Raw genomic sequence first — 24624 nt, forward strand, 5'->3', positions numbered from 1 at the left:
CCTCCTCTGTGGCTTTGGTGGTTGGGGCATAAATTTGAATAACAGTCATATTAACGGGTCTTCCTTGTAGGCGTATGGATATTATCCTAGGAAATAATATTTGCTCTGTAAATTTTCACCCAAATCCCAATTAAAAAAAAAAAATGTGAAAAAAAGAAAAAAGGTGTTTGCAATGAGTAAGTCATTGGTCTTGCCAAATTCTACCATGAGAGTTCCAGCATTATTTCTGTCACCAAGGCCAAATTTTCCAACTAGCAGTAATTCTTCTTCGTCTCCAACTTTTGCATTCCAGTCACCAGTGATAATTAACACATCCTGATTGCATGTTCGGTCAATTTTAGACTGCAGAAGCTGATAAAATTATTCAATTTCTTCATCTTTGGCTTTGGTGGTTGGGGCATAAATTTGAATAACAGTCATATTAACGGGTCTTCCTTGTAGGTGTATGGATATTATCCAGTCACTGACAGCACTGTACTTCAGGACAGATCCTGAAACCTCCTTTGTGATGATGAATGCCATGTCATTCCTCTTCAAACTGTCATCCCGGCATAGTAGATCATATGGTTGTCTGATTCAAAATGGCCAAAACCAGTCCATTTCAGCTCACTAATGCCAAGATATCAATCTTTATGCATTCCATTTCATTTTTTACAACTTCCAATTTTCCTAGATTCATACTACGTACATTCCATGTTCTGATGATTAATGGATGTCTGCAGCTGTTTCTCCTCAATTTAGTGGTGCCACATCAGCAAATGGAGGTCTTGAAAGCTTTACCTTATCCATATGAGTAAGGCTGATGATGCAGCTCTTTTCTAGTCCTATTTTGAGAGCCTTCTAACCTAACCAGACTATTCATAAAGTTGTGCGGTAATGTATCAGACAGTGTTTCCCTGCTATTCATAAGGTTTTCCCTGGCCAATTCTTTGAGAAGTGGATGGCCTCTTCCTTCTTCCTAGTTTGTCTCAGTCTGTAAGCTGGGCTGATACCTGTGCACCATGTGCATCCCACTGGGTTTGAAACACCAGTGGCTCAGCCTCAAAACTCACATCAACACGTCACCACGGTAGGACAAACTGACAGACAAGTTTGTCTCCCTGTTGGAAACCTCTCCTATCACCACTCCTATCAGTCCCTGCAGCTGACTCCTCTGTCCGGGTTCCTGGGCTTTTTAATCCCCTTTCTCCCGCTCTCCCACCCTGCTGCTCTGAGCGTGGCTGGGTTTCCTCTCCTCACCTGGATCCCTGCGGCTCACTCCCATCGGTCCCGGTCCCCAGGCCTATTCATCTCCGCTCTCCTGTTCTCCCTCCCTGCTGTTTTGGGCGTGCCTGGGTTCCCTCTCCTCACCTGGAAATTGAAAGTCTGATACATTGCTGGTGGGACTTTGGAAAACAGTTTGGCAGTTCCTTATAAATTAAACATAGAATTGCAATATGACTCGGGACCATAGTTTTGGGGACATCATGTTCAATTGGCACAACATAGTACATAAAAATCTTGTTCTACATCCTACATTGGTAAGTAGCGACTGGGGTCTTAAAAGCTTCTAAGCAGCCATCTAAGATGCAACTATTGGTCTCCTCTCATCAGGACCAAAGAAGTGTAAAGAAAATCGAAATCATCTGGGGACAATTAGTCCAAAGACGTGATGGACCATGAGGACCTCAGCCTTCACGACCCCAAGACCAGAAGAACCACATGGTGCCTTGCTACCAATGCCAACCACTCGGAAAGGGATCAAAACTGGAGATCCTGGTTAGAGTGGGAGGAAAAATGTGGAACAAAATTCAAAAACAACAAGAATGACCAAAAGTACTGGTTGGATAGAGATTGGCCCCACATTATCTTTTGGGCCTAGTAATGGACTCACTTCTGTGGATTGGCTCTCAGCCCAACAGTAGAAAGACCTACATGCAGAACATCTACCCCAGGAAGATACACACACCTACCCTACAGAGATGCACCCCTTAGATTAATCAGCCATGAGACATCAGAGGGGCAGCATTCACATAGAGGGAAAGGTAGACAGATAGGAATACACAGTTAAGAAGGGAACAGGAGGGGGTAGTCACAGGGAAGGGAGGGGAAGAGAGTTTTTTATGGTAACTGGGGCCATGAGATCAAATGTGTATGAACTGTTGAATGTAAACAAATCTGGTTTATAAATTTGAATCCAAAGCACAAAAAGAAAAAAAGAAAAGAATTGCCATATGAGCCAGATATTCCACAACTGGGTACACACTCAAACTAATGAAAAAGAAGTTCGAAACAAAAACTTGCACACAAACGTCCATAGCAGTGATATTCACAACAGCCAAAGAGGGAAACAACCAAAAGGTCCACAAACAGATAAGCGGATAAACAAAATGTGTTATATACACACACTGAAAGATTAATCAGCCATAAAAAGAAATGAAGTACTAATGCATGCTACAACATGAATAAACCTTGAAAATATCATACTAAGGAAAGAAGCCAAACACAAAAGGCCACATATTCTATGATTACATTTAAAAGAAATAGCCAGATTTGGCAAATGTATAGAGACAAAAGCAAATCAGAGGTTGCCAGGGGCTGGGAGAAAGATGGAATGGAGAGTGACTGCTTAATAGGTACATGGTTTCATCTTGGCATGGTGAAAAGGAACTAGACAGTGGTGATGGTTACAAAACATTATGAAGGATGGATTGAAAGGATGTCCGGTCCTACATCACCTCCATGATCAATTGCAGATCAGACCATTGCAATCCATAGAGTTTTCAATGGGTGATTTTCAGAAATAGATTACTGGTCTTTGTTCCTAGTCTGTCTTAGTCTAGATGCTTTGCTGAAGCCTGTTCAACAGAATAGCAACACACAATCCACCAATGCATTGGCCAGGAATTGAACCTGGGTCTTCCACATGTAAGGAATGAATTCTACCACTGTACTACCAATGCCTTATACATAATCTTTAAATAATGAAAGATGATATGATAGAGTAGAGAACAACACATCAGTTAAACCAATAAATATAAATAAGTTTAACTCATTCATTAAAGGAGCTCTGGTGGTGAAGTGTCTAATGCATTTGACTGCTAACCAGAAGGCTGGTAGTTCAAACCCACCAGCTACTCCTGGGAAGGAAGACTGGGCAATCTACTTCAGTAGAAATACTGCCTCAGAAACCCAAAGAGGGGTCACTATGAGTTGCAATCTACTCAAAGGCAGTGAGTTTAGTTTTTTGGTTTTTCATTCATTAAAATATGAAGATTTTCAAACTGGCTAAAAAGAGAAGCTCCAACTCTTTGCATTATGCAAGCAACAGACCTAACACAAGTGATCATTGAAATGTAAAGAAAAAGATAGGCACAGATACGCCAAGCAAATACAAACAAAAAGGAAGCAGGAGTCTCTGTCTTCGTCATACGTGCAGCAGAATTTAGTACAAGAAGCATTAAATGTGACAAAGGATGGCATTTTCTAATGGTGATCGAAATCACAATGAAGATAAAACAATCGTTACCATCTATGTACAAAACTTACGTAAAGCAGATTGAAAAGAGAAACAGAAACACACTCCCATTGCTACTGAGTTGATTCCAACTCACAGGGACTAACAGGACAGAACAGAACTGCCCTCATAGGGTTTTCCAGGCTAATCTTTATGGAAGCAGACTGCCACATCTCTTTCCCATGGAGCAACTGGTGGGTTCAAACCACCGACCTCTTGGTTAGCAAACAGGGCTCCTGAGACATACACTAATAAGAGGAAACCAACACTCTTGGTAGTCCTAGAAAGTTCAAGTGGAGAAAATAAGTTGTTGTTGTTATGTGCCACTGAGTCAGACCCAACTCATAGCAACCCCTCCTTGGGTTTCCAAGGTGGTATCACTACAGAAGTAGATTGACCAACCTTCCTACCAAGGAGTGGCTGATGGGTCTCAGTTAGATCTGGATTCAAAAAGAAAACTATAAAACAATAATAATGGATATCTGATAATGGCCTTCTGGTTAGCAGTCAAGTGCCTTAGGCACTACACTACCAGAGCTCCTACAAAATGAGTAGAATACAAAAATCTGAACAACGCAATCAATAAGGTAAATCATATACACTCAATTCTATATTCTGATAGAGGAAACACCTTGACATAAGTCATCACAATAAAATTTAAAAAAAATTAAATGATACATTTAGCATGAAATGACTACAATGTAATAAAAGTAAATATTAATAATCAAAAATCAAAAAGGTCCTCTCATTTGGAAATTGAAAAGAATCTTATAAGTCAGAAGGGAAGTACAAAACAAATCAGTTAAGTTACTTAAAAGATATGACAACAAAACACAACATAAACTCTGAGATAAAACTAAAGCAGTGCTCAGAGGAAAGAAAATTCATTGCACTAAACCAAAAGCCAAACCAAACTCACTGATGTCGAGTCAGTTCCAACTCATAGTGACCCCTCCTTGGGTTTCCAAGGCGGTTCTCTATGGAAGTAGATTGCCCAGTCTTCCTTCCACAGAGTGCCTGGTGGGTTTGAACTGCCAACCTTCTGGTTCGCAGTCAAATGCCTTAAGCACTATGCCACCAGAGCTCCACATTGCACTAAATACCTATATTAATAAACTGAATTAAGCATCTAATTTTTCTTAAAGATGCAATAAAACCCATATTTTCATTTATTTTTTTCCTAACAAAGCAGAGCAGAGTTGAAGTACTGACCGATGGTCAGAGACTACAGCCTTCACTACGGATTACATCTCAACATAAAGAAAACAAAAATCCTCACAACTGAACCAATAAGCAACACCATGATAAACAGAGAAAAGACTGAAGTTGTCAAGGATTTCAAGGATTTTACTTCGATCCACAATCAACACCTATGGAAGAAGCAATGAAGAATCAAATGATGTACTGCACTGGGCAAATCTGCTGCAAATGATCTCTTTAAAGTGTTAAAGAGCAAAGATGTCATTTTGAAGACTAAGGTGAGCCTGACCCAACTCATAGCCTTTTCAATAGACTCATATGCATATGAAAGTTAGACAGGGAATTAAGGAAGACAACAGAAAAATCAATGCTTACGAAATATAGCATGGACTGCCAGAAGAGTGAACAAATCTGTCTTAGAAGAAGTACAGCCAGAATGCTCCTTGGAAGCAAGAATGGTCTCTCTCATGCTTTGGCCACATTGTCGGGAAGGATCAGTCCCTGGAGAAGACCATCATGCTTAGTAAAGTAGAGGGTCAGTGAAAAAGGGGAAGATCTTCAATGCGATGGACTGACACAGTGGCTGCAAAAGCCGACTCAAGCACGACAACGATTCTAAGGCTGGCACGGGACGGAGCAGTGTTTCATTCTGTTGTACGCAGGGTCGCTGAGCCAAACTGACTCAATGGCACCTAACTACAATAAATGGATTCAAAATCGTGTCCCCTCGAGATTTAAGCTATTAATGGAAATCTTAATAATGTAGGCAAAAACTTCATCTTAATTTTATGAAATGTTTAAATACAGATGACAAATTTCTAGATTTCTTGAAAAAAAAATTAAACCTAAATTTAGTTTTAGGAAGAGAAAACAGGGAGTGAATTTCCAACCGGTTTCAATAAGAAACAGAATAAATGAACATGTTAAACTAAACTTTAAGGATTAAATAAGTAAAATTCAGACTGTGGGAAATCCTCTCAGGCAAACAAACCAGTTTCTTCAACAAATAAACTGTGAGAACCAAAGAAAAAATGGTGCAGTAACCTAAAGATTGAAGAGACTTCAGAGAACTATAAAGGAGTTCTCATGGTGCAGTGGTTAAGGAATACAGCTGCTAACCAAAAAAAGGTCAGCAGTTCAAACCCACCAGCTGCTCCATGGCAGAAACATGAGGGAGTCTGTTACTGCAAAGATTTATGGCGTTAGAAGCCCTATGGGATAGGTCTACTCTGTTCTATAGGGTCACTATGAGTCTAAATTGACTTGATGGCAGTGAGGTGAGGTTAGGGAACTATTAACGTATGTATGGATCTTAGTTAGATCTGGATTCAAAAATAAAGCTATAGAACAATAATAATGGATATTTGATAATGGCAAAAACTATTACTATTTTTTAGCTGTGATAATGGTATTGTCTATGGCAAGAAGAAAGACTCCATTTTAAAGATAAATGGTAACATTTATATACATAAAACAATAAAATGTCTGAGATTTGTTTCAAAATAATAAGGAAAGGAAAGAGACATGAGTGGATATGCATATGGATGGAGAACTGGCTATGGAATGGTCATTATAAAGGCAGTGCTAAGAACAAGGATATTCATTATACTGTTCTGCTTACTTTTGTGTATGTTCAAAATTCTTCATAACAAAAAGTTTTTAAAAAGCATATGTAGATCAAGCAGAGTTCTCAAACTGAATAAAGAATAAGTTCCACACATACATGTATATTCTATCTTTCAAATGTTTATACCCAATTATGATGAATAAATTTCAAATTCATTTTTAAAAAAATAGTGTTGGAGCCCAATGAGGTCAAGTTCCAGAGGGCTGAAAGGCAGCACTGGAATAAAGAGTAGGGTTAAAGCTATACCACTAAGAAGACACAAAAAGAGTCATAGTCAGTGATCATACCTATGTGGCAAAAGATTAACTTTGCCCAAAGAGAACCCTGGCCACACTCCCCAGCTTCTGAAGATAACCTCTATGACACTGCAATGTGCTGCTTGATAGGAATATCTTTGTTTACATCTAGGTATGGGGGTCCTGGTCCATGCCAGATAGTCAGTCATGCTATCAGTGTGATTTATGGTGGGGCTCTCAACCACATGGTATTAGCTCAGCCTCTGGGTGAGCTGAAGGCTAAGATCAGCCATGCAGGTAGTCAAACCTATTTACATGACTGATCCCTAATAATAAGTCTGGACACCAAGGCTCAGGTGAGCCTCTATGGTTGGCAATACTCCCAGTGAGTTGTCACACACTGTTGCCAGGAGAAATAGTTGCTGCTTGCACAGCTCTACTAGAAGAGGATAACTAAAAGCTTCATGCCTGGAACTCTCCAGGATCTTTCTCCACATACTTATTCCCTTGGCTGATCTTAATCTGTGTCTTTCACTATAATCAACTGCAACTATGAGTACAACAACTTTCAGTGAGTTCAATTAGTCATTCCAGTAAATTAAAAAGCTTGATGGTGGTCTTAAGGACCAACACTTACAGTTGATGTCCTAAGTGAGGGTAGTCTTAAGGACTATTGAACTTTGTAATACCATACCATTTTCATAAGCCTTCATGCTGAGAACTGCCAGCCACAGGAAGCCTAAGACTTAGGAACTAATTTCAAGACACTGTCTTTATAATATCTAAAATCAAACAGTATTCTTCCCCTTAATCTAAACAAAGCCCTCTTTTAGTAGCCTCCAAACATTTACACAAGATTTTAAAACTTGTAAATGCATTTCACTGTCACAAAAAGATCACAAAATTCGTACATCTCAAAGACAAAGGAATGAACGTTCAGCTATAAATGCTAGAAACCAAACCAAACTCACTGCCATCGAGTCGATTCTGACTCATAGTGACCCCCTTCGGGTTTCCGAGGTGGTAAATCTTTACAGAAGTAGATTACCCAGTCTTCTTTCCATAGAGTGGCTGGTAGGTTTGAACCACCAGCCTTCTGGTTACTAGCCAAATGCCTTAGGCACTATGCCACCAGAGCTCCTTTATAAATGCTATAGTTGAGTAAATATAAGAAAGCTATAACCAAATGTGGAAGAGAAGCCAAAAATAAAGGCACACTGGATACACAGAGCAAGTAACCAGAAATTGCTAGTTTTCAAAGAAAAACATTCCTTACCCAATAACATCAACCACCTTCAAGAGTTCAGAGTCAAGTAGCATAGAAGCAGAAATGGGTTCCCAGAGATTATCACTTGCTATGATTTTCACTCGCTCAAGACCTTGACGGTTCAGCATTTTTCTTAGTATCTTTCAGAAAGGCAAACAGAATACACAGGAAAGGTTACAAATACATTTATAACTATTGAATTATGACAAAGAGAGCTAAAGCATTTTCAAAAGTCAGCACCTGGATGACAGTTTCAGTATTATTTCTCAAAAGAGATGTGTCTTCTCTGGGGGGAAAAAAAAAGCATTTTCTTTAAGGTAAGCTACTACATGCTCCATGGGCAAGTACAAAGGGAGGAAAAAAAAAACCAAGGAGTAACAATATTTTAGATGGAATTCCTGAGGAGGTCAAATGAAAGAGAAGCTGTTTTGGTTGAAATCGGTGAAGGTCCTGAGACTCATACATCCATTTCCATCCCCCGCCTCTGAACCTAACTGGGATTCCCCAAACACAATTTAAAAACCATAAAAATATACTAAAAACAAGAGTAAACCATAAACACAATGTAAATAGCAAAAACTAACTTAAATTCTATAAAAGAATTACTCATTAATAATTTAAAGATAAAAATATTTTAAAGTTGTACAGACCTTGATATAACTGATGTCAAATGTTCTCTCATTCCAAATCTATGAAAGAAAAGGTCAAATATATCTGAATTGAAATGGTTAAGTGTCAGAAAGCAGACCAATAGATAACATTTCTCCCATCACTTTTCATATTATCTGATAGGCAATTTTTCTTACTTTATGAAATGACCGATCATAGACTTTCTAGCTATTTATAAAATACAATAACTTATGTAAATTAAAATATTTTTTAAAAAATCATAAAATAACTGGTGATTATTTTTCAAAAAGTAATTTATTCTGGAGATTTGCAAGACAGTGGAATATTCATTCAATCATTCAACAAATACTGCCGGTGTAATGTGTGTCACTCATGATGTACTGTGGTGGTTTACATATTGCTGTCACGTGGAAGCCATGCTACGTGTATTTCAAATACCAGCAGGGTGACTCATGGTGGACAGGTTTCAGCAGAGCTTCCAGAAGTAAAGACAATGGACAAAAGGACCTGGCAATCTATTTATGGAAAAATTAGGCAGAAAAACCTTCTGGAAAGCAGAACACCGAATGATACAGTGTTGGAAGATGAGCCCCTCAGGTTGCAAAGCTCTCAAAATACAACTGGGGAAGAGCTGCCTCCAAAAAGCAGAGCTGACTTTAATGACATGGATGGAGTAAAGCTTTCAGAATTTACATTTGCTGATGTGGCATGACTCAAAATGAAAAGAAACAACAAAAAACATCCATTAATAATTGGAATGTGGAATGTACAAAGCATGAATCAAGAAAAATTGGAAGTTGTCAAAAACAAAATGGAATACTTTAAAAGCTATGTTCTAGGCATTGGTGCACTGAAATGGACTGGTATTGGCCATTTTGAATCAAACAATTACATGATCTACTATGCCAAGAATGACAAATTAAAGAACAATGTCACATTTATCATCAAAAATGGTATTTCAAGATCTATCTTGAGATAAAACACTGTCAGTGATAGAATAATATCCACACACCTACAAGGAAGACCAGTTTATACAACTATTATTCAAATTTATACACCAAATCCTACTGCCGACAATGAAGAAATTGAATATTCTTACTAACTTCTAGTGGCTAAAGCACTTGACTGCTAACCAGAAGGCTGGCGGTTCAAACCCACCAGCCACTCCTCGGAAGGAAGGTTGGGCAATCCTACTTCTGTAGTGATACTGCCTCAGAAACCCAAGGAGGGGTTGCTATGAATCGGGGCCGACTCGACGGCACATAACAACAACAACAACACTAACTTCTGAAGTCTTAAATGGATCAAACATGCAATAAAGACACATTGATAATTATTGGTGACTACAGTGCAAAAGATGGAAACAAAGAAGCTATAAAAAAACAAAACAAAACTCATTGCCATCAAGTTGGATCCAACTCATAGCAACCCCTCCTTGGGTTTCCAAGGTGGTATCACTACGGAAGTAGATTGCCCCATCTTCCTTCCAAGGAGTGACTGGTGGGTTTGAAACATCAGCCTTCTGGTTAGTAGTCAAATGCCTTAGGCATGATGCCACCAGAGATCCTAAAGAAGGAATAAAGGTTAGAAAATACCACCTTGGTGACAGAAATGACACAGGAGATTAGATGACTGAATTTTCCAAGATCAACAAATTATTCATTGAAAACACCTTTTTTCAACAAAATAAATGATGACTATTCACATGGACTCTGCAAGATGGAATACACAGGAATCAAACCAACTACCTCTGTGTAAAGAGAAAACAGGGAAGCTCCATGTCATCAATTAGAACAAAGCCAGGAGAACAAACCATAAATTGTTCATATGTAAGTTCAACCTGAAGCTGAAGAAAATTAAAACAAGTCTGGAAGAGCTGAAGTATGCCCTTGAGTATATCCCACCTGGATTTAGAGATCATGTCAAGAACACATTTGAAACAGTGAAAACGAGTTGAGGGAGGACATCACATACGAACAAAGTAAAAGGTTGTTAAAAAGGCAGGAAAGAAAGAAAAGCCCCAAATGTGTGTCAGAAGAGACTCTGAAACTTGCTCTAGAGAATAGAGAGTAGCTAAAACTAATGGAAGAAATGATGAAGTAAAAGACCTGAACGAGAGATTGCAAAGGGTGGCTTGAGAAGACAAAGTAAAATAAAATACTGTAATAAAATGTGCAAACACCTGGAGTTAGAAAACCATAAGAAAAGAACATACTTAGTTCTCCAGCTGAAAAAAATGAAGAAAACATTCAAGCCTCATGTTGCAACTTTCAAAGGTTCTATGGGCAATGTACTGAACAATGCATTAAGCATAAAACGATGGAAAGAATATACAAAGTCCCTATACCAAAAAGAACTGGTCAACACTTAGCTATTTGAAGAGGCAACATATGATCAAGAATGATGATCATGAAGGAACAAGCCCAAGATGCACTGAAGGTACCGGGCAAAAAACAAGGATCCAGAAATTGGCAGAATACCACCTGTGATGGTGATGTTTGTGTGTCAACTTGGCTGGGCCTGGCTGAGTGGCTGGGCAGCTGGATGTAGTATTCCCCAGGATGAGACTGGTAATCAACTCCATAGTGGAATCTACTGTGAGCAGCTGAGTAGCTGTCTTGGGTATGTGGTCTGCTTTCTGTATATAAGGAGAAGCTTTGAGAATGGTCTCTAGCCTTTGGCACGCTTGGACCCTGCATGTAGCCGTGTCGTCGTTCAACAGCCTGCTATGCTCTGCCAACCTTGGGACTTACAATGGACTTAAGTTAATGGTCTGCCATGTGGTTTGGTAACATCAGGACTGTGCCTTTTTACTTGTCAACCTTGGGGCTTCTTAGCCTCAGCAGCCAGCAGCTGTCTGAGTGAAGAAACGCCTCTAGCTCCAGTGGGCTGGGAGCAGGAGGCAGAGCTGGACCCCAAGGTTGAGGGTTTTACCCAGCCCCCAGAGCCTGGCACTTTGAACTTGGACTTAAAGCCTCCAAATTGTAAGAATAAACTCCTGTTTGTTAAGGCCATCCCATTTTGTGGTATGTTTCCTGTCAGAGAGGCACTAGCTAACCAGAACACCAACTTAGATGCAACGCTGGAATGGCTCACTCATTCATGCCAAGAAATTTGGAAAGAAAGCTACCTGGCCAACTGACTAGAACAGATCTGTATCTGTGCCAATTCCAAAAAACAGTGATTCAAATGAATGGGGAAATTATCAAAAAATATCATTAATATCACATGCAAGTAAAATTATGCTGAAGATAATTCAAGAACAATTACAGCCTCAACAGGGAACTGTCAGAAATTCAAGCCAACTTCAAAAGAGGATGTGGAACAAGAGAAATCACTGCTGAGTCAAGATGAATCTGGATGAAAGCAGAGAATAGCTGAAAGATGTTCACCTGTGCTTTTCTGACTATGCAGGGCATTCAGTTGTGTGGATCATAACAAATTATGGATAACACTAAAAAGAATGGGAATTCCAGAACACTTAATTGTGCTCATGAAGAACCGATATATGGACCAAGAGGTACTCTCGTTCAAAGAGAACAAGGGAATACTGAGAGGTTTAAAATCAGGAAAGGTACGTGTCATGGTTCTATCCTTTCAGCACACTTATTCAATCTGTTTGCTGAGCAGATAATCCAAGAAGCTGAACTATAAGGAGAATGCAGCATCAGGACTAGAGTAAAACTCATTAGCAGCCTGCCATGTGCAGATTATACAACCTTGCTTGCTAAAAGTGAAACCATCGTATTTTCAGTCACCTCACATGCATTAGAAAGTTGGACAATGAATAAAGAAGATCGAAGATTTGATGCATTTGTATCACAGTTGTTGTTGTTGTTATGTCCCGTCGAGTCATCGCCAACTCATAGCGACCCCTCCTTGGGTTTCCGAGGCAGTACCACTACAGAAGTAGATCACCCAATCTTCCTTCCGAGGAGTGGCTAGTGGGTTTGAACCACCAACCTTCTGGTTAGCAGTCAAGTGCCTTAGGCACTACACCACCAGAGCTCCCTTTCATCACAGTGTTCCAAAGAATACTGAATGTATCATGGACTGCCAGAAAAACACACCAATCTGTCTTGGAAGAAGTACAGCCTCGACATTCCTTGGAAGTAAGGATGCCAAGACTTCATCTTTCATAGTTTGGACATGTTATCAAGTGGACTGGTCTTTGGAGAAGGTCACCATGGTTGGTACAGCATCAGCAAAAAAGAGCAAGACCCTCAATGAGATGGACTGACACAGTGGCTGCAACAATGGGTTCAAACATAGCAATGACTGTAAGGATGGTGCAGGATCAGGCAGTGTTTCATTATGTCACACACTGTTGCTAGGAGTGGGAACAGACTTAATGGCACCTAACAACAATAATGACAACATGTGCCGGGGACCATACTAAACACTGGAGAGCTAATAGACACATAGATTGTTGTAATAACTATGCAAGATCCCAAAGGCACATCTGAAAGTCAAGTATTAATAAGCACAATGTACAGGAATAACTTTGTAAGCATACACAGAGAATCAAAGATGTACTGGATCACAAAGCAAACCCTCAGGCTAGACAAAGGGAACAAATCAGATTTAGAATCACAAAAACTTTCATTTCACAGCTGAGAACAATGTTAGTAACATTGTTACATGTGTCTAAGGTCACATGCTGTTAACTTCAAAAGCTCTTTCTACTTTACTCACACAGGAGAGACTTTCTGAGGGAAGAAGCTCCTTGCCTTAACTTACGATTATCAAGAGACTAAAAGACATGTGAAGAAAAAAAAAAAGAAAAGAAAACCAAACTCACTGCCATTGAGTTGGACCTGACTCATAGCAACCCCTCCTTGGGTTTCCAAGGTAGTATCACTACGGAAGTAGATTGCCCAACCTTCCTTCTGAGGAGTGGCTGGTGGGTTTGAACCGGCAGCCTTCTGGTTAGCAGTCAAGTGCCTCAGGCACTACACCACCAGAGCTCCTAAAGAGATGTGAATCATCCCTTATTTGCCAGAAACATTTTCTAAATGTGACTTTACCATAATGAAAAGCTACTAAACCCAAATCTGCATTTAGCTTCACTGTGGGTGAAAAATACCCTAACATTTAAGAAAGCTCTCAAATGCAAACTACCTTTCCATTATAATTTGGAAAAGGGTTAAAAAAGCAAGCATATTTTATCTACAGCTTCCTATAGCTCGATGTGTCTGTGGCAGTGCCAGTAACCTTGGTAAATCTGTCAACAGCTTATTAATCCTGCTATCCCTAGAACACAATCACAGTGCTTGCAACACGGTAGGAGCTCAATAAATGTTTGCTTATTGAATGAAAACTTTGAACAACTGGCCTATGAATAAGCAAATTTTTATTTAGACCCAACTCTGTGTGTGGGGGGGAGCACTGGCAGTGTAGTGCCTAAGGCACTTGACTGCTAACCAGAAGGCTGGTGGTTCAAACCCACCAGCCACTCCTCGGAAGGAAGATGCAGCAATCTACTTCTGTAGTGATACTGCCTCAGAAACTCAAGGAGGGGTCGCTATGAGCCGGGTACGACTCGGTGGCACGTAACAATAACACGTGTGTGTGTGTTAAGGGGGTGCTGGTGGCATATTGCCTAAGGCATTTGACTGCTAACCAGAAGGTTCACACCCACCAGCCACTCCTCGGAAGGAAGAGTGGGCAGTCTTCCTCTGTAGAGATACCGCCTCGGAAACCCAAGGAGGGGTCACTATGAGTCGGGATTGACTCCACGGTAGGGAGATGTGTGTTAAGGCATTTGACTGCTAACTAGAAGGCTGGCAGTTCAAACCCACCAGCCATGCCTCAGAAGAAAGACTGGGCAATCTACTTCTGTGCTGTTGCTGTATGTGCCATGGAGTCAGACCCAACTCACAGCGAACCCTCCTTGGGGTTTCAAGGCAGTATCACTACGGAAGTAGATTGCCCAACCTGCCTTCCAAGGAGTGGCTAGTGGGTTTGAACCACCAGCCTTCTGGTTAGCAATCAAGTGCCTTCGGCACTACGCTACCAGAATAAAACTAACCAACTCACAGCCGTCAAGTTGATTTTGACTCATAGTGACCCCTCCTTGGGCTTCCAGGGCAGTATCACTACAGAAGTAGATTGCCCCACCTTCCTTCCAAGGAGTAGCTGGTGGGTTTGAACCGCCAGCCTTCTGGTTAGCAGTCAAGTGCCTTAGGCACCACGCTACCAGAGCTCCTTCTGTAGAGATATCGCCTCGGAAACCCGAGGAAAGGTCACTATGAGTCGAAATCGACTCTGTGGCAGTGAGTTTGGTTTGGTTTTTGGATGCGTATTAAGGAGCTCTTGTAGCATAGTGCCTAAGGCATCTGACTACTAACCAAAAGGTTGATGGTTCAAACCCATCAGCCACTCCATGGAAAGAAGACTGGGCAATCTACATCTGTAAAGATTTACTGTCTCGGAAACCCAGTGGGGGTTGCTGTGAGTTAGAATCCACCTGATGGCAGTAGGTTTGGTTTCCTTTTCTTTGGTTTATGTGTGTTGTTAGTATAAGACTCTACAGGGTATAATGTCATGCTTCCAGCCTGGCAATAGGCTGCTGAGATAGGATATTGAGTTTTACACTCTGTAATTATTAAAAAGTGGTCAGTGGCAGTTTAAGATAGGGAAGAGAGCTTACAACCTGCAGGCCGAATGTAGCCTACCTGGACTTTGACAGATTGACAGCTAAAATGGCTTTCACAGTTTTAAATGATTACTTTGTCAATGGTTATATAAGCGTCTCTTGACCTACACGATCTAAAATATTTACTTTCTGACTTTTGAAGAAAATGTCTGTCAACCCTTGGTTTAGGACAACAATAGATGACTCATACACCAAAACAAAATGAACACTTAAACTCTATAGTAAACACAGTATTAATGTCAGAACTAGAGAAACTAGGAAAAGCTTTGCAAAAGGATTTGAGCTGAGGTGGTTCAAACACATACACATATACACACACACAAGAAAAAACAGTTCAGAGAAATTGTACACTTAGTACAGTTTTCAAAAGTGAAAAGAATCTGAATAGGCAAAGAGGATGAATAAAAGGTCACGTGTGATAATTTGTGTTATTATTGTTGTTTGTTGTTGTTTTGCCATCGAGTCAAACCTGACTCATAGCGACCCCTCCTTGGGTTTCCGAGGCAGTATCACTATGGAAGTAGGATTGCCCAACCTTCCTTCCGAGGAGTGGCTGGTGGGTTTGAACCGCCAGCCGTCTGGTTAACAGGCAAGTGTCTTAGCCACTATGCTACCAGAGCTCCCAATTATTAGACCCCAGTAAATTAGTCTTTTGACACAAAATGGTTAGTCAACAACGTGCCATGGAATCTAATTACCTTAAAAACTATAAATGAAAGAATAACGTAGACTCTGCAAAACATATAACATGGATGAACTTGGAGGACATTATGCTGAATGAAATAAGTCAAGCACAGAAGGACAAATACTGTATTAGTCTGTTATTGTAAAAAGTCAAGGAAAGGTTTATACATAGAAGGAAACACTGTTAAACAGGCAGAGACAAGTATTGATTTGGGTGAAGAGAAGGGCAATGTACCAAATGTGAGTGATCAGCATGGTGGCACTGAGGAAGAGGAAGACAGAGACAGGCACATGGTAGGCACAGAAAACAGAAATGAACCCTTTTGCACATACTATACTGCATTGTCAGTGAAGGTAAACATGGCTATATGGGAGGATAAATGGGTGGAGAGGCTGAACTATTAGGTATGTCTATGCAGTGGGGAGTGTACCCAAGACTGCATCAGGTTGGCAGACAATGTTTCTACAAGCGTATTTGTATGTTCTGTAAGAATTCCCAGGTGTATAGTAGAGCCGACAAGAGACAAGATTGTAGTCACTTCTTGGGCACAGCCAGATACCCAGAAGGAGTGAGTAGTTGAACCTGTGGGCTTGGGACCATAGTCGCAGGTCATCAAGGTCAATTGACATAACATACTACACAAAACATTGTTCTACCTCCTACTTGGTGAGTAGCGACTGGGATCCTAAAAGATTGCAAGCAGCCATCTAGATGCAATGATGGGTCTCTCCTCATCCAGAGCAAAGAAAAATGAAGAAAAACAAAGATTCATGAAAACAATTAGTCCTAGCAACTGGTACACCATGCAATCCGCAGCCTATATGACTATGAGACTAGAAGAAATAGATGGTGCCTAGCTACCACTGACAACCACTCGGAGGGGTATCTATGTAGATCCTGGATAGAGTAGGAGAAAAATGTGGAACAATACTCTAAAGCATTTGGAAAAAAAAAAAAAGGGGACCAAGTTTGCTGGTCTGATAGAGCCTGGTAGAACCATTTAGACTATGGTCCCTAGCTGCCCCTTCAGGTTTGGCTTCTAGCCAAACAAAAGACAGGCATATGAGTTGAACATTTCCCGAGGTAGATACACTCCTTGGAGAGAACAATCATGGGAGAAAAAAAGGCTGTTTATGCACAGGGAGATAGCTCAGGGGGCAGGAATGTGTGGAGGGATGGACACATGGAAAAGGTAACTAGCAGGAGGAAGTGGGAGGGGAGCTGTTGCACTGGGGTAAATTGTAATCAATGTCAAGAGACAAAGTAAAGTGTATGTGAACTGCTGTATGAAAAGTGAATTTACTCTGTAAACTTTCACCGAAATCACAATTAAAAAAAAAAAAAAACTATATGAGTTTCCAAAAATTAACTGTATTTAAGTATATTACCAACCCCAATATAATCAATGTCCAAATTGTGATAATGCTTGGCACCCACAATCCAGGCCACGACATAATAGGCAGTCAGCTGAACATTCACGTAAGGCCAGTCGAAACCTTTCCCCAGCCATCCAGGGAATGACCACGGCAGCCCTGCAGAGAGAAGGGAAGAGGCAAAGCCGGAACAGGCTAACAGAACTAGCTCATTTAAAACAAAAACAAAAGAATGCTCAGCTAAGCAAATGCTAATACTGTTCTGACTGAAAGAAAGTTCATACATCACACACAATTCCTCAAAACCCCTTCCAATCTACGGACACTCTAATTTCTTATTAATCCCTAGAGTCAAGTCCCATAATCCCAAGTCTCTCTCAAAGATACACCAATAGAAACAAATGTATTATATAATTTAATGTAACATCTCCTTCTTCTAAAGGGAATGTTCAATATTTAATCTCTGTTCTTGGAGGTCAAATCAGAGTTCTAGAAAGCTTATGCTGAATGACTCCTGTAAGGTAGTTATAATGCAAATCCCTCATCCACTGCTTATCTTCCACAGTTTAAGGCTCCTTAAAATATTAATTAGTCAGGTATGTTTTGCTGTGTATACTCGTATGTTCTGTAAGAATTCCCAGTAATTAAATTACTTTTAAAATATATTCATCAGGTAATCAAATTTAACAAAATTAGTTTGTCCTTGTATAAATATAAATGCCAATGATTCAACAGGAAAACATACCTTCATTAAACCATATGGATCAAATAACCCACATTCTTCCAATAACCCTGTCTGTTATTTTCAAGTTTAAAAAGGGGGAGCAGTTACTGGGTAGGGAGGGAAGGAGACTGGGTTAGGGTTGGGGATGGTAAATGGGGAGCGAAACTAAATGTACACAAAATGTTGAATGTAAAACAAACTCTGCTCTGAAAAAACAGAAAGAAAAAGAAGCACTAATTATAATTCTAAAATCCTAATCTCTTACTACTATATTAACATAAAGTCAACAGTTGACTTCCATGACTCTTCAACATATTATCAAAGTAGTTCACTACTGAATATCAGAATCAAAATGATAGAATGTTTCCTTCTCTGAACTCAGAAGGAATGTCTAAATGTAGCAACAGAAGAAATGAGACATTGAAATAAAGCAGCATTTTTAAACAATGTGACGCCAGACACGTTCTGAAGGCCGGACAAGTGGAGATCTTTGTGAGGACATGGTTCTGTGTTCCAGATTTTCTGCATTTAAATGAGCTCTGACCTTGGAAGCAGCCTAGTGGGAGGGTGAAGGCTGAATTCAATGATACTTTTTACTGCTTAAAAAACATTTCTGGAATTTCTTATAAAGTCCATTTAGAAAGAACACACTCACTCCTCTTCTTTTTTTTTTTCAATTTAGAATAAATTATTCTTATCCTTTTATTGTAAACAATGATTTTAAAATAACTTGAAATCAAATCTTTCAATCTCTGAATGTAATTAGTATGAATGTAAGTCTCTTTCAAAAAATAAAATTCGTCTGAAATGATGGAAGTATCCCATCACTGTGAATGTCTGAAACACGTCACAGGTTCTGTCTACAGCGCAACAGAGGAACTGCGAGAACAGGCCCTTTGGGCAGTCATCCAGTGATCCTGCCACTAGAACCCACCAGCCACAGAGGGCTGGGATTTGGGGCTGGTTTGTCCATATCCCTAGAGCCTGAAATAGTGACTGACATTGCAGTGAGGCTCAATAAAGAAATAAATGGTGTGTGTACTTCTTCTAGAAACAGGGTCTCCTACTACGTGCAATGGTAGAATGCTTGCCTTCCATGGGGAGACCTAGCTTTGACTCCTGGCCACGGCACCGCACGTGCAGCCACCATTCATCTGTCAGTGGGGGTTGGCATGTTGCTGTGACGCTGAACAGGTTTCAGCAGTGCTTCCACACGAAGACCAGGAAGAAAGGTCTGGTGGTCTGCTTCCCAATACCAGCCAATGAAAACCCTACAGATCAACGCGGACTGAAGCACAACCAATCCCAGGGATGGTACGAGAGCAGGCAGCGCTTCTTTCTGCTACGCAGAGCAAGGGCAAATTCCGCAGAATTTTTTACCAGTAGCCATGGAGTTATCTTGACTCATGGCAACCGCAAGTGTTTCAGAGCAGAACGGCGCTCCACAGGGTTATCAATGGCTGGAATCTTCCAGAAGGAGATCACCAGGGCAAAGAAAGGGTCATGCCTGTCTGGTACATGCTTTGCTGCTAGTAGGAATAACAACTTTCTTAATACACCAGTAATAACAGAACTCTACCAATATGATTCAGAATTTAAAAGTTTAGGTAAAACAGACTACAGAAGCATCACAAACTTCACTTCTTACCCACGAGTGTAATATTAGGGTTTCTCTTCTTAGCTTCCTTCATTAACCACCATTCATATCCTCGGAAATAATTCTCATCTAGCGCATAGTGCATGTGGGAGGGCTCAGTGCCATCTGAACGGGGAGAGCAGAACAGGAAGGAAACAGGCTGTTAATGGTGATTAACAGCCACCAGCTTCCGCCACATACACACACACACACACACACACACACACATCACAGAATTAACACCCCATTTCCAGTCCTATGCAGGGCAAATAAGAATAATCTTACATAACTGGAGGTTGGATGATCCAAGCATAATATTTCATCATTTTTTATTACTCTAAGCATCACAAATAATAATAACTACAACATTCTATTACAAGCAGTGTTAAAGGAAGTTTTATCACTTCTGCACTAAGCAAGGGACCCACCCCGCCTTCATTCCTAACTGTGTGATAAGGATCAGCACTAACCCAGTCCTCACCTTCCCACTTCTCCACCCTCATTGCCAACACACTCCCTAGCCCCAACCACCTAGAACTGGGTCAGAGCTCCCACATTAGACTGAAACTGTCCTTCAGTCCAGCTGCCCACACAGCATTTCTCAGATCCTAGCTACCCAGAGCTAGGTCAGATTTCACACGCTGGAAAACACTTTTTTCTGACTGCCAAATAGGCAGATGCCAGACCTGGTAGCTCTCAATGCCCTTTTTGGTTTGTTAATTCACTGAAAGGATTCATAGAATTCAAAGGCAGTATATCATACTGAAGGAGTCCTAATAGCACAACAGTAAACCGCTCAGCTGTGAACCTAAAAGGTAGGTGGTTCGGACCCACCAGCTGCTCTGCAGGAAAAAAGACCTGGTGATATATTCTCATAAAGATTACAGCCTGGAAACCCCAGGGGGCAATTCTGCTTTGTCACATGGGATCACTATGTGTTGAAATCAACTCAGTGGCACCCAACTACAATATACCATACACATTTATTACAACCAAAAAGGGTACAAATGAAGAGACCTATAGGGTGAGGTCTGAGAGGAGTCACAGTACAAGGCTTGTGTATTCCCACGGAGGGATGTGCTACCCTCTCCCTGTCTGGTTGCATGGTCACCAATCAGGAAGCTCCAGATGACCCTGAGGGCTTTCATCGGCCTCGTCATGTGCCCATGATAATTTCATCGTGCCCCGTGAAGCTCAGCCAGCATCATGTCCCCAGGCCAGTCCTTCCTGGTCTGGTCGGCCTCATACATTAACATCAGGTGTTGGGATGGCTCAAAAGAGCCAAGAACAAAGGGCAAAAATACTTTTTGCAAGGTGATTCTACGTCTGTTACCTTAAAACCAAAAAAATCAAACTGCCATCAAGTCAGTTCTGACTCATAGCGACTCCTCCTTGGGTTTCCAAAGCTGTATGTCTACTATGCCTTGGAAACCCAAGGAGGGGTCACTATGAGTCAGATCCAACTCAGTGGCAAACACAACAACAACATCTCTATGGAAGGAGATTACCCAGTCGTCCTTCCAAGGAGTGGTTGGTGGGTTTGAACCATGAGCCTTCTGGTTAGCACTCAAATCCCTTAGGCACTATGCCACCAGAGAGCTCCTTATCACCTTATGTAATGGAAAATTCCTAGGGCTTCATTCTCCTGGCTTTTGGTCTCTCTGTAGTTTTCAAATACCCCTGTCCAATTTTAAGTTCTTATCATCTCAACTTCCAGCTTCCTAATCACTGGACTCCAATTCTCATATCCTACATCTTGAACCTATAATATACCTTGCTATTACAAGAAAATGCTTTTCAGAAAAAAGGACTGAGCAGATTCTCATTGTAACCAAGTTCTGTACTAACCTCATTATTTTGTGAAGATGGGTAATTGACATGAAGGTCCTTGTGGATTACCGCATTTCAGGAACATCTACTCTTGTTAAATAGGGCCCCATAAGAAGAAGGGTCCCTGCCCATTTCTTCTTAAAGATAAACATCAGAATTTACAAGGACTCCCTGCTTCTGTATCTCTACACCTGACTTAGTTTCACCAAATGAAACTGGCCAGTCATCATCAATTCTGCCTAACATATCATGACAATAAAATACATGACCTTTTGAAATAGGTTGGGGAACATTTTTATGTGAAGAGTTTTTGTTGTTTTTTGTGTTCGTTTAGCACTTTTTTCTTTTGACACAGATTAAACACTAATACAATTACACAATTATACCTGTTCAATAAAAAGTTACCTCCAAAGTAGTAAAAGCAACACAAGTTTAGAGACAACACTCTGTAGAGTTCACAATAATAGAATCTGACCTATAATTAATACCAAATAACCAAACCCACTGCCATCAAGTCAATTCCAATTCATCGCGACTCTATACAGTGAAGTAGAACTGCCCATAGGGTTTCCAAGATTATAATATAAATCTTTATGGAAGCAGATCAATTCATTTTTCTCCCATGGAGTGGCTAGTGAGTTCAAACCACCAACCTTTTGGTTCGTAGTCAAATGTTTTAACTGCTAACCCACCGGAGCTCCTTATAAATAATAAGCTATATAGTTGTTGAGAAAATTAAATTATTTCTTCTTACTCAACACCAGAGGCTTATAAACTTTACCTGATAGTGTACTACACGAAGCCAATCAAAATGGTGGCAATGAAAATTAACAATTTGGAGGTTAAAAATAATTTTGCTCTTAAAAGAAAAAAATAATTGAAATATACATTACATATATTGTTCCCACATCTTTTATTTGAAATTGGTAACACTTTATATATTTTATACATAATTAAAATATTTAACTTCTCTATAAGATTCCAAACTGTATGCTCTGTCTGGTGTATATACTTTTTAGAAGCTGCAGACTTGTTTACTACTGATTACTTCAACTACAGAAGCAATCTAAAATCTAAATGCTGTTTTTGATGGATAATTCATATTTTGATATAGATTTTTCAAATAAGAGTTTAAAAAGGAACAGTAAAGAACAATTTACTATGCAACAATCAATATCAAAAGTCACCACTTTCATTATTTATATTTCATAATCACAGTTGACATGGTTAAATATAGATTAAACGTTGGAGGGAAAACATCCCATTTCCCAAAAATACTCCTACCTGTTGTCTGCCCATCACCACCTATTTCAACTTTTAGAATATGCAAAGAGGCACCGAAGTTAGGCTGGGGAAAGAAGTAACAGTATTAACACTGTGCTTCATCATGTGAAGAACATAGACTTCAAAAACAATTATAAATTACCATTGCCTTTGGTTTTGCAGATGAGAAAATCAAACCGAAACTGCAGATAGTAACTCACTGCAAAAGTAATTTGCCCTTTTTCTTAATTTGAATTGTGAAGCTGATGGATTCTATTCATGTAATTTTCCATTCAATTTCTAAGATATCACAATTACCACTTAATGATTATTTCTCTTATTACCTTAAAGAGATAATCCAATATTTGAGAACGATAGGGCTCTTGGTAATTTACGAGAAGTCGGGAGGTTGCCTAAAAAAAATAAAATAAAATTTCAAGAGTATGAATAAAACACGTCCAGTCATGAACACTTTTTCATAGCGCTCACACGTACCACCTGATCCCCACACGTAGCCAACTCTTGGGAAAGGATGAGCTGTGAAGTTACTTCCTAGATTGCTTGATTGTCTGGCTTTCTTTTGTCCATCACTGGGCAGGCAGGGCTACTGTTTGTCCAATAGTAAAAGAGGGGTTCTGAACAACAAGCTAGTTTCTCTTCTGCAGGGCAGAGGGCTGGCTGGGAGGTAAGTTTGTTACCACAGGCAAATATACCCACACCTCATTTTTTCGTGATTCACTTTATTGCACTTCACAAATACCGCAGTTTTTACAAATTGAAGGCTTGTAGCAACACTGCATCAAGCAAGTATATCCGGCACCATTCTTCTGTGTCTGTGTCACATTTTGCTCATTCTCATCATATTTCAAACTTCCTTCATAATGTATACTCAACACACTATAAACCAAAAAACCAAACTCACTGCCACCGAGTCCATTCTGACTCATAGTGACCCTTGTTGGGTTTCTGAGGTGTAAGTCTTTATGGAAGTAGATTGCCCCATCTGCCTTCCATGGAGTGGCTAGTATACTACAAACATAACTTTTAGATGCACTGGGAGACCAAAAAATCTGTATGACTTACTTTATTGCAATATCTACATCGTTGCAGGCATCTGGAACCAAACCTGCAATATCTCCAAGATATGCTTCTACATGATCACAAACTTATATTGAGATCTTAACTAAGACAATAGTTAGCAGAAGAAATGGAACTTAGGCCTTCTATCTTAACACCATTTGTCAACAATAGTATTTGGCACAGGAATGGGAGGGAGGAACTCTCAACATGTTGCAAGAAACTATTACAAGCAGGAATGCTGAAAGGAAGCACAGTTTCTTCCGCCTTTTTTAGAGATTCATAAGTGCTTTCAAAGGAGCTCTGGTGGCATAGTGCCTAAGGCACGTGACTGTTACCAGAAGGCTGGCAGTTCAAACCCACCTGCTGCTCTGCGGAAGGAAGACTAGACAATTTACTTTTTAAAGATTTACTGCCTTGGAAACCCAATGGGGTTGCCATGAGTCGGAATCGACTCAACGGCAGTGAGTTTTGTTTTTGGTTTATCAATGGATTAAGAATTAAGAATGACCACACAATAATCAGGGCTTTGAACTGGTTTATCCTACTTTGACAACCTAAGAACTTGCATTTCTACCCAAAACCAAACTCACTGCCTCCCGGTCAATTCCGACTCATAGCGACCCTAGAGAACAGAGCAGAACTGATCCATAGGGTTTCCAAGGCTGAAAATCTTTACAGAAGCAGACTGCCACATCTTTCTCCTCCAGAGTAGCTGGTGGGTTCAAATTGTTGACCTTTTGGCTAGCAGCCCAGTGCTTTAACCATCATGCCACCAGGGCTCCCTCACTCCTATTCCAGATATACAGGCACATATCAGAAATATGGGAGCTCTGGTAGCATAGTGGCTAAGACACTTGCCTGCTAACCAGACGGCTGGCGGTTCAAACCCACCAGCCACTCCTCGGAAGGAAGGTTGGGC

The 24624-nt window shown here is 40.3% G+C and overlaps 1 protein-coding gene across 1 annotated transcript in view; it reads right to left on the bottom strand.

Moving 5' to 3' along the window:
* Positions 1-24624, bottom strand: part of GALC (galactosylceramidase) — an 84300-nt gene that overhangs the window by 55411 nt on the left and 4265 nt on the right. The window contains 6 exon segments of the mRNA XM_007954243.1: positions 7836-7966; positions 8477-8515; positions 17192-17331; positions 19545-19658; positions 22647-22710; positions 22970-23038. Coding sequence (XP_007952434.1) covers positions 7836-7966; positions 8477-8515; positions 17192-17331; positions 19545-19658; positions 22647-22710; positions 22970-23038 — 557 coding nt within the window.

The sequence above is a fragment of the Orycteropus afer genome, unplaced genomic scaffold, assembly GCF_000298275.1.
Source record: "Orycteropus afer afer isolate SDZICR_OR568_19922 unplaced genomic scaffold, OryAfe1.0 scaffold00451, whole genome shotgun sequence".
NCBI lineage: Eukaryota > Metazoa > Chordata > Mammalia > Tubulidentata > Orycteropodidae > Orycteropus > Orycteropus afer.